Source organism: Sardina pilchardus, chromosome 15 (genome assembly GCF_963854185.1).
Source record: "Sardina pilchardus chromosome 15, fSarPil1.1, whole genome shotgun sequence".
NCBI classification, from domain to species: domain Eukaryota; kingdom Metazoa; phylum Chordata; class Actinopteri; order Clupeiformes; family Clupeidae; genus Sardina; species Sardina pilchardus.
Genome location: NC_085008.1, coordinates 3357180 through 3367873, shown reverse-complemented (window position 1 = coordinate 3367873; position 10694 = coordinate 3357180). Strand labels below are relative to the sequence as shown.

The following is a 10694-nucleotide window of genomic DNA, read 5'->3' as shown; positions in this document are numbered from 1 at the left end:
TCGCTCTCTCTCTCTCTCTCTCTGTCTCTGTCTCCTCTTGGTCTGTCGCTCACATTTACATCCCCCAAATGGACTGAAATACTGTCAGTATCCATGTGTTTAATTTCTCTCTCACTTTTTCTCATGTTCTGTAATAAAAGCATCCATGTAGAAGGTGTTGACGTGTTGTTGTTGGAGGCAGAGGGGAGGAATGGACAGTCTGTTTCTCTCGACCTTGAGAGGTGAAAAGTAGGTGTTGGTGGTATTAAGTATGTGTCCAACGTCCATGTTCCACATTATTTATTCAACAGAGGCATACATAAAGGACTCTTTTTCTCCAAAGTCTTTCCGAAGTCCTCTTAATCCCTTTTGGACTTTGCGCTGGGACTTTCAGAGACGTCTTTTCTGCAAAGCGCTCCGTAGTTCCGGGTCAGCTTGGCTTTGCCGGAGAAAAGCACCGCGACTGCTCAGCTGCGGTACATGACCACTGCTACCACAGCTAATGTCATTGCTCTCCCCTGGAGCCCTATTCACAGTGCCTAGCCGCAACCATACTCTCCCCCCTTCGCGGCAGGCCGACTCCCCGATGAGGTCTCGACCTCCAGGAGGGAAGTTATCCCTCTTACCCACAATCCCTCAGCATGCTGACAGGTCAGCTTCTCTGCATGCACTGCAGACAGCATGATGTTTCGCTCAGCTAGGTGCCCTGATGCAAATCAGACCTGGCTTCAGCTGTCGGTTCGCCTGGTTGTCTGCGGTTGTCGGCCCACTGTGTGTGTGTGTGTGTGTGTGTGTGTGTGTGTGTGTGTGTGTGGGCAGTGTGTAGTTCAGGAGAAGGTCAGCGCAGACTAGTGCTGGTATTGGGCTCGGCAGATGGGCCCATTCGTCCTGCCTGATGCGCTTTAGCCTGAAATCAGTCACAACTCAGGAGTGCGGTGATGTCTGTAGTTGAAGCCTGTTACGGGGATACTGCCCTGAAGCAGCTCTGTCTCACTGCAGTGTTGCCTCAACTGTCTGCTCCGGCTCAGTGCTGGTTGTTCATGCTGGACTGCATAGAGGTCAGAGGGATAGATCAGACCGGATCTGCAGAGTAATCGTTGAATAAAGTGAATTATTATATGGCTCTCTAGAATGTTGAGAGAGCTCCCATTCACTTTGAATGGGCCTCCCCAACGTTCTACCGGTGATTAATATGTATAATCACCGGTGAAAGTATATAATGACCGCTGTCAATGGCAACGGGTTTTGTGCTTCTAATTCACGTCTTTCATATCAATCCGCAACAAAGCCGTTCATTGAAAGTTACCAAGTATGTTGCCAGGCAACACCTAACAACTGTCAACTGTGGCGAACTATTTATTTTCTAGAAGTTAGCGGAAGCCACCAAACGGTAGCCAAGTCATTGCTAAAGACACATTGAGTTAAGTTTCATTTCTCTTTTTGGCAAGTAGCCATATAATAAGCGGGATAATGTATAGAACGCCGGTCATTATCGGAAAATAATTCCCTTCAGGACGAAGCAAAACCCCTCCGCTGCGCGTCGGGGTTCTGTTCATCCTGTCGGGAATTATTTTCCGATAATGACCGGCGTTCTATACATTATCCCTTACTTAGTAAATACTGTAAATTATGTCAGTATTTCAGTTCCTGTGTGGAACTTGGTCAGTATTTTCTCCAGTAATCTTGAGGGTTCTCCATTGCTCCAGTGTAGTTAGTTTTTGTCTGGGCCCTCTGAGGCCTGTAATTAAAATAATAACAGCATAAGCGCCTTCCTTGGCAAAACTGTATTTGGTCTTACAATCGTTTCAATACCAGTATTGTTTCAATGGTAGAAGCCCTATTTTGGTTCACTTGTAAGATAACTAAAAAATGAATGGTGTGTGCGTGTGTGTGTGTGTGTGTGTGTGTGTGTGTGTGTGTGTGTGTGTGTGTGTGTGTGTGTGTGTGTGTGTGTGTGTGTGTGTGAGACATGCAATGACAGAAATCCAAAGCTGCAACCTTGACCCGGTTTCTTTGAATCTGGTACCCCAGTCTTCATCACTCTAATGGCTTTCATTATGGAGATGTGTCAGAGTGGAGTGGCACTCAAGGGAACTGTGTCCTCTGAGGAACTCTACATACATGCATACAGTTTATGCCCACTCTGTATACACCATATACAATACATACAGCATATGTCTGAGGGTGCATACATTGTCATATAGTCAGATCTTTCTCTTTCTTTGTTATTTATTTGCTTGTCTTTCCATGTGCTCTACCTCTGCATCTCTATGCATGTGAATAGAGAGTGAGAGAGAGAGAAAGACATGCCCACACGTTTCCAAATCACACCTGAATATGAATGGACACATAGGGTTTCAGAGGCACCGTTGTGATTGTGAAGCATGGCAAAGCATGGCATTCCAGTCAGTTGAGCAGTGGATGGTAGAAGGATGATTTCTGTCTGTCGTATCTCTCCACCCCCCCGGCCCCCACCCCTAGTCTGCAGGGGAGCGGAGTGGATGCAGCGGTGTGTGTTGCAGTGCTGGGGAGAGATATGGCTCACCGCAGCTCATTTTAAAGGCCGCCTCTCTCATTCCCACCTAATCATTTCCTCTGGCACCTCTTCCACTGGGTGCACATTTAATCAGGCGCTGTTTAGGGCCACATTTGTGGAGAGCAGGGTCATTTAACATGGCCGATTACTTGGTGTGTCTTGATTGTGTGAAAAAGGTCTTCTTTTTGTCTCAACTCGCTGGACTCACCGGCGGCTTTGCTCTTAACTGGCTTAGCGTTCGATAGCCTTAGTCTTGAAGCCGGTCCTAGTGTTTGGTCTTAAATCCCCTCCTCCCTTGATGGCTGTCTAACCTAAGAGCATCAGGGCCTAATCAGCCACCCGGCCCCAGTGATTAACGACATCAGTCGCCGTGCGAGTGACTGGGAGAGGGTGTGGAAGAGCTTGTTTGAATGGGTGGTGTGGCTACTGCCGTCCATAAAAAGGATTAGCTAATGGCTTGCTTTGTGTGAATGTCAGTCGTCAGCCTGACCTCCAGAGGAAGGAGGGTCCAGTTAAATTCCGTCCGCCGTCCCCCGTCCACCCCCCCACCCCCTCAAATTACCCCATGAGGTGCCCATGTGGTCGTGTGAAGCCGCGTGCGGGCGCATCAATAATAGCTTTTGCAGCTAGCGTTGCAAGTCAGTGGACAGACAGATGGAGGGGAGAGCGGGTTTCGCACCGCGCCATCTGGGCAAGTGCCCATTCTGGCTCGCCCTTGCCACGGAGTGCCACGCGGGGTAAGCGGAGCTGTCATTTTGATGTCCATTGTAGTCACGGGGAACGTGCCACTGTAGAAATGAGCTTATTGATCTTTTAGTCTAATTTTGGAGACATGCTTGTCAGCACCCTGTGAGGTTATTGATCAGAGTTGGTATGTGCATTGTACATTGGGTCTGGTGATTGGTCGATGATGTGTTTTTAATTTGAGGTTTCTGATTCAGTTATGTTAATGAACTGGTTCAGTGATCCTAGTGTAGGCAAGTGTGCCAACCCCAGGAGCTTACTGTAGAGAGGAGAGAGTGACTTTGTGCAGCGGAGGGGGTAGTCTGTGAAGGGCATGGACCAGCCTGCTGTAAATCTTGGGGGCTACCTAACAAAGGAGGCTCGCTGTGTCAGATGAGAACTGCAGCGACTGCTCTTTCTGTGCATCCTTCCCCAAGACTACCGCTATTCCTCAGCGTTTCCATTCAACCTGGTGAACATAGACAGTGCTGACATGAGGCTTTCCCCCTCATTTTTCTTTGTGTCTGCATTTGCGGTTATGTGTCTCTGTATGCATTTCTGCTATTTCTTCAGTCAGTTTTTAGTTCTGATTTAGCCTATATGATGAACTGACTAGCTAGTTAGAGGAGATAAGTGGATGTCTAAAATGTATGATTAATCTACCCAGTGCATGCTTTTTCTTGGCTCATTCCATGTGGAGCTAGATTAGGTTCAGGTTATGCCACATTGTCTAAATCACTAAATTACTTTCATAGTGCTTGTGGCCTAACCACAAACCAGCTTGCTTATTTAAAATCCTGAGAATTTGTCTTGGCCTCAATATGATATGATTTTTTAAGTATATCCAATTTCCTCTAAGAGCACTGCCAAATACAGTATATTGTTAAATTACTTTGTATTCATTGTGTAAATAAGCATATTTTATCCTTGTACAGACCTACTCGCAACATTTAGAAATGAAGCATACAACTACAACTGTTCAGGAGTTTGCGTGCACAAAATGTGTTTGTACAAGCTGCACCATGCTTTGCTTTTGTGAAAGAAATCCATCAGATCAAGTAAATAATGAAAAGTATGGCGTCTCTTCATGCACGTGTCTTGATGGTTGGAGAGACATCTTGTGGAAATAGACAGGCATTGCAGGTCCCATCTGAAGCGTATCCCTGTGTGTGGATGTACGTACGTGTGTGTGTGTGTGTGTGTGTGTGAGGCTCTGACCTCCAAGATTTTCACATTTTTCTTAATGAATGATCTTTGTTTTTATTACAGAATAACTACTTAGTGTTTATGGCAGAGCTCTTCTGGTGGTTTGAAGTGGTGAAGCCATCTTTTGTACAGCCACGCGTTATGGATGCTGAAGGTAATAATCCAAAGTATGACAGAAATACAGGTTCATATGTCTGCTTTGGTTATGATTATGAAGCCTCATGTTTTTTTTCTCTCTCTTTGCTGTCCCAGAGCCAGCTCCATCGCTGAAGAAGTTGCCCTCCGTGCCCATCTCAAATGCCACCAAGAGAAGCTTCATGGAGAGACCTCCCAGTCCAGACAGACCCAGGTAGATTTGTCTCCCTTTCCTTATCCATTAATAGCTATGTCACTAAATGCATTTACTCCATTCTCAAAACATTAATCTGTAAACAAATGGCAGGGTTAGAGTTGAAATGTGAATTTAGAAGTCTTGCAGGACCATTTCCGTTTGTAGTATGTGTTTTTATTATTACCCTATCAAAATCTTACGAAAAGCATACTTTTTGCTGGCTCTCTTCTTTTGCTTTTATTCTCTGGTTTGCTGTTAAATTTTAATTTCTTTACTCCTAGTCTGCCTCTCAGACCTCAACCAAAAACATCGAATTCAGGTAAGCTTATTTCTGTCCTGTGAGGCTTCAGGTTCTCATATTTTTCTGCTGAATGTCCAGTAGACCCTCTAGGGTATATCTGACCATTGTTTGTATTGTCACACAGGTGAGATAAAGCGATCCACCTCCATGTCGTTTGTGGATGGATGCCTGGGGACCTGGCCGAAAGAAAAAAGGTGAACACAGCAACCTGAAATTAGCCCAGAACATTCTATACATACAGCAGTTTGACGTCAAATGGCGTTCAAAATCAAATGATCACAGTATTGATGCCAAGTTTTGATTTGTGTAATTAAATTATTTCTGTTTATCTTATTCTTTTGTTATTCAGAGCTGCTACACATGGGGTTTCTTTTGACATCCCCTTCGATAAAGACGAGCCAGGTGAGGTCCCCTCAGCGCTCGGCAAAGGCATGACCAGGTCAGCCAGCACTGAGGGCCTGGGCTTTAAGGTCCACCACATGCCCCGAGGCCTGAAGAGGAACCTCTCCTTCCAGCCCGTCAACGGTACAAGCATGGGCATCGAGGAGGAAGGCTGCCCGGACAGCCTAGCCGGTATGGAGCCGGACAGGAGACAGAGAGCGCCACATCCCAGAATGCATCCTTCCTCCTCTAATGGGCTGCCATCAGACGGACATGGGAATGGCACAGCCACTCCAAGCATAGAGGAAGCGCTGGAGATTATCCACAACTCCCAGAAGCAGCAGCAGCAGCAGCGCAGCCCCCAACCCGAAAGCACCAATCAGGGCTTCTTCCTCCACCTCCAGAGCCGGCTCGACCTGGACTCCAAGGCCGTGGCTGAGGAGGGCGACCTGGACTCGGTTTCGTCCAAGGGTGCCGCGAGCACCGACACCACGGAGGTGGACACCGGCATTCACGTGCGGACAGAGGACATCCAGGAGACCCTGGACGAGGACTCGTCCCTGAAGGACTGCACTGTCAGCATGGACCTGGACATGGACCAGGACTACGAGATGCGGGCCAGCCGCAGCCAGGGCTCCGTCAGCCCGTGTCCCAGCAACCTCAGCAGCAAGTCCCCGTGCGGCAGCGGCGGCTCGCTAACGCCCGGCGGCGTGAAGATGACCAGCTTCGCCGAGCAGAAATTCCTCAAGATCACTCAGCCCGAGACCAGGGTCGGGTCCAGCGCGGGATCTCCAAAGAACGCCGGCGATCGGCCGGAGGCCTCCCAGATCCCCCACTCGGTGTCCTGGGCCCCCACGCCCGAAGAGAGCCCGGTCCACAAGCTGGCCCCGCGCGACCCGGCCCAGGCCATGGCGGCCGAGATGGTGCAGCTGCGCATGCGTCTGGAGGAGAAGCGGCGCGCCATCGAGGCGCAGAAGAAGAAGGTGGAGGCCGCCTTCACGCGCCACCGCCAGAAGATGGGCCGCAGCGCCTTCCTGGACGTGGTGAGGCGGAGGGGCGACGAGACGCCCTCGCACACCAAGGAGGTAGCCAGGGATGGCAGAGCGGCGGTGGACAAAGCCGAGGGCGGATTGGTCCGGCCGGACAAGGCTCCGCAGCAGCAGCTGCCCGCCAAGTCTCCCGGGGGCGAGGAGGGGGTGACCGAGGCGGACCTGCTGGAGTACACGCGCTCCATCGACAAGCTCAACACCTCGCTCAACTTCCTGCAGACGGAGATGCAGCGGCTGGCCCAGCAGCAGGAGGTCATCATGCAGATGCGCGAGCAGCAGTCCTGGGTCATCTCGCCGCAGAAGGGCCGCTCGGCCACGGCCGCCCGCTCCTCCGGCTCCCCGTCGCCCGCCGACTCCCCGCGCTCCGCGCACCGCTCGCCCACCAGCATCAAGCGCAAGTCGGCCTCCTTCCACGCCAAGACCACGCGCGCGCCCAGGCCCAACGAGCTCAAGATCGCCCCCTTCAGCCGCGTCCTGAACGCGCCGCAGTCCGTGGACAGCATCCCGCGCCTGCGGCGCTTCTCCCCGAGCCAGCCCGAGCCCAGCTGCTTCATCTACATGGGCGAGAACAGGAAGAAGCAGCGCGGCGCTAAAGCCGACGACAGAGACGCGGCCTCCGACTCGGAGCTCCTGTCCCCCGATGGACTGGCTGAATTCAGCGGCGTCGATTCTCTGGAGCTCCCGCTGTCTCCCACCAAAGACGCGAGCGACAGTGAAACAACCTTTGGGGATGGAGAGCAGGGCTCGATGGAGCAAACCGAATCAGGGGAGGAGAAGCTTGGCAGGAAGGTCAAGCCTGCTGTTGGATCAAAGGTGTCCGAGGTGCTGACTCAGACCGTCACGGAGAAGGTGATCGTCACCCCCACAGAGGCTCCGGCTGACTTCCTGAACCAGACCAACAAGAACCTGATCGAGGTGCCGCTGTCCGTGCTGAAGCCACTGGACGGGGCAGTGCTCGAGGAGAGCGGGGAGAAGGGGGCCACAGGATTTTTCTTCAAGGTAAAATTGTGTTCAGTGGGGACTCTACGTTATTCTCTCATGGCTGACCTGATTGTCTCACTGACCAAACGACGACAGAAACACAAATCTGTTTATATCTCAAAAGTTAAAGGTTGAATAAGAGTTGTTGCCTATATCTTCAACTCCCTTCACCTAGGGAAGATCTTGTATTTATCATGAACAAATGAAGGGTTGACCAGAGATGGAGCCCATTACAGGAAAGATTGTAGCTGTTTCTAGATGTTCTATGTGTGAGAGAGAGCCTGTCAGCGAGCGTTCACTGTGTGTTTACATGTTCTAATGTAGGTCAGAAAAGTGGGGCAAATCAATAATTCAGATATATGCACATGTGCTTTTAGAGCGATGGAATGTTCATCAATGAATAATGCCAAAGTGATATTGTTAGCATGCCACAGTAGATAGTGAGCACAAGATGGCTCTTTGCCTGTGTGCCTTGTGCACCGCAAGCTCCACCATCTGAGGCATTTGTTTGTCATACACAGAGAATCCAGTCTGGTACCTAAAGTAGTAGAATAGAATAGAATAGAATAGAATAGAATATATACTTTTTTGATCCCGTGAGGGAAATTCAGTTCTCTGCATTTAACCCAATTTAACCGAATTAGTGAACACACAGCACACAGTGAACACACAGTGAACACACAGTGAGGTGAATCACACAACCCAGAGCAGTGAGCTGCCTGCCCAACCAGCGGCGCTCGGGGAGCAGTGAGGGGTTAGGTGCCTTGCTCAAGGGCACTTCAGCCGTGGTGGACTGGTCGGGGATCGAACCGGCAACCCTCCGGTTACAAGCCCGATGCGCTAACCAGTACACCACGGCTGCCCTGTAGTAAGCTAAGCGCAGGGGTGAAGTGGGTAGAGGGAGGCTCACGTGTGCTCCCGCCTCCTCAGGATGACATGAAGGGGGAGACGGACATGGCCCAGAAGAGAGCGGCGCTGCTGGAGAAGAGGCTGAAGAGGGAGCGGGAGAGCCAGCAGAGGAAGCAGCAGCAGGAGGCCGAGCTGGAGCAGAAGAAGGAGGAGGCCAGGTACAGCCGGGCCATGAACACACACACACAGTGTTTCCCATACATTGACTTATTTGTGGCGGCCCACCACAATATCAACACTGACCACCACACAATGATTTTATGTTGTACTACTTAAACTAGATGAACTCCTTTCATTGTAAGTTATGCACACCTTTGTGCAGCCTCTCTGTTCCTCAACAAACATGCATGCACATTTAAAGAATACATTTTTAAAAATCCAGCAAGGATTGTTGTTGTTGACTGTTGTTGCCGACTGGCTAAATCGCAATTAAATCCAGTTACCAAGTACGTTGCGCAAATTTGTTTAAAAATTGCGCACAAACACACTATCACCACAAATAGAATTAAATTCTGTGGGAAACACTGCACACACACACACACACACACATACACACACACACACACATGGGGGTGCGGAACAGCATTCACTGCTGTTGAAGCCTGAGGAGAAGCTGTGGGCTGGCCCTGGTCCTTAATGGAAATGAGCCATAGTTGTTGTGTCCCCTTATGGCTACATTCACAACAGTAACCTGTGGCTGTGGACAGTAATCTGGTGTGATTGTCAAGCAAGCTAGTAGTTTCATTCACTTGTAGTAGTTTGAAGAATATCAGTGTGCACATGAGCAGTATTTGGATACTTTTTGATACGGTATTTTAAATTGCTGCCCACAAAGCAGGGCTTGTTATCAGTGAAATGGAAAGAAACTTGGAAAACCCATTTTCATTATTCTCCATCTTTAATTCTCTCTGTTGCTGTCTCTCTCTCTTTCTTTTTCCTCTCGCTCCTGTCATCTCCACAGGATGAAGGCTGAGGAGGACCGCATGAAGAAGGAGGAGGAGAAGGCTCGCCGCGAGTTCATCAAGCTGGAGTACATGCGACGGAAGCAACTGAAGCTGATGGAGGACATGGACACGGTCATCAAGCCGCGTCCAGCCAGCACCAAGCAGCGGCGGCCGCGGCCCAAGTCCATCCACAGGGACATCCTGGACTCCCCTCGCACCCCCATCAGGGGCACAGCAGGTAGACGTCCCCTCCACAGCAGCCTGTGGAGGCGTCCCCAGCAAGCCTGTCCTCTGCCTAACCTTTGTTTCCACCTGCTAACTAGTACAGCTCCTCCACTTCTTCCTACTATACTCCTAGTTTACATTGGCTGCCCACCCGATTGGGACTAACCATGGGCTAGTACTAACTGCTTCTTGCACCTGTTTTTCTCCTCCAATACTTACCCTCTAGAATGTTCCCCAATCCTATTTCTGGTCCTGACTGACCTTACTTGTCCTTTCGCCTAACCTAACGCATCATTCCAAATTTGAATTACCTGCTTTGATTTAACCAGTGACTTAATAGTTATGTGTTTGTGGGGTTTACAGCACAGTATATTGGTGCTTAAGGTCTTATATGGTCTCAAGGACAGGTACAGTAGATGCATAAGAGCAGTTTCACAGGAGCGGAAGGAAGTATTATGGCATTAGTAATGCCACTGGGAGCTGTGAGAAGGTGTAAACAAACAGTGTTGGACAGGCTCGTGTCTGTGTGTCTTGTGTAACGTTGGTCTTCTTTCGTGCTGGCTTTGTATCCCACCCCCCAGGTTCACGACCTCGTGTTTTTTCAGTGTCCAGCCTGTCTCTGGCCTCTCTTAATCTGGGTGATGACAACATGGCGTCGGACAAACGCACTGGCAGGTGAGACTCTCATATTCAGACTCAAAGTCTAAAAGTGTTCAGTTATCTTTGAGTGCTTACTGTTCTATTGTTCTTAAACATGCTACTCTAGAATAAAACTTCTCATCATTGACTGTCCTACAATAATTCTTTTGGATTCAATTTCCACTCTGTTTGTGCTAAGCTTTCATACTGTCACTAGATTTGTGTCCATTTGTAACACTATCCTTAGAGTACACATTTGTATACTCTGTGTTCCTCTCAAATGCTGACTGTGTTGCCTTTGCATATTACTCCTCTGTCCCATTTTCTCTCTGGAATGTCTCTCCCTTCTTCTGCTCTTTCTTTCCTTCTCTGTGTCTCTTTATGTCCATCTCTCATCTCTTCTTTCATCCTCTTCTCTCTTCCCTCTCTGAAAATAACAGAAGTTATAGTTTAGCATCTGGAAGTCTGTACTTCTTTTTGAGCTCTCCCA

General features: G+C 49.4%; 1 protein-coding gene across 2 annotated transcripts in view; it reads left to right on the top strand.

Annotated features, from left to right (window-relative positions):
* camsap2a (calmodulin regulated spectrin-associated protein family, member 2a) overlaps window positions 1-10694 on the top strand; it is a 42860-nt gene that overhangs the window by 26387 nt on the left and 5779 nt on the right. For both annotated transcript variants that reach the window (XM_062555458.1, XM_062555457.1), the window contains 8 exons: window positions 4508-4598; window positions 4697-4793; window positions 5057-5094; window positions 5201-5270; window positions 5426-7505; window positions 8418-8554; window positions 9358-9578; window positions 10171-10240. In XM_062555458.1, coding sequence (XP_062411442.1) covers window positions 4508-4598; window positions 4697-4793; window positions 5057-5094; window positions 5201-5270; window positions 5426-7505; window positions 8418-8554; window positions 9358-9578; window positions 10171-10240 — 2804 coding nt within the window. The remainder of the gene's footprint in view (window positions 1-4507; window positions 4599-4696; window positions 4794-5056; window positions 5095-5200; window positions 5271-5425; window positions 7506-8417; window positions 8555-9357; window positions 9579-10170; window positions 10241-10694) is intronic.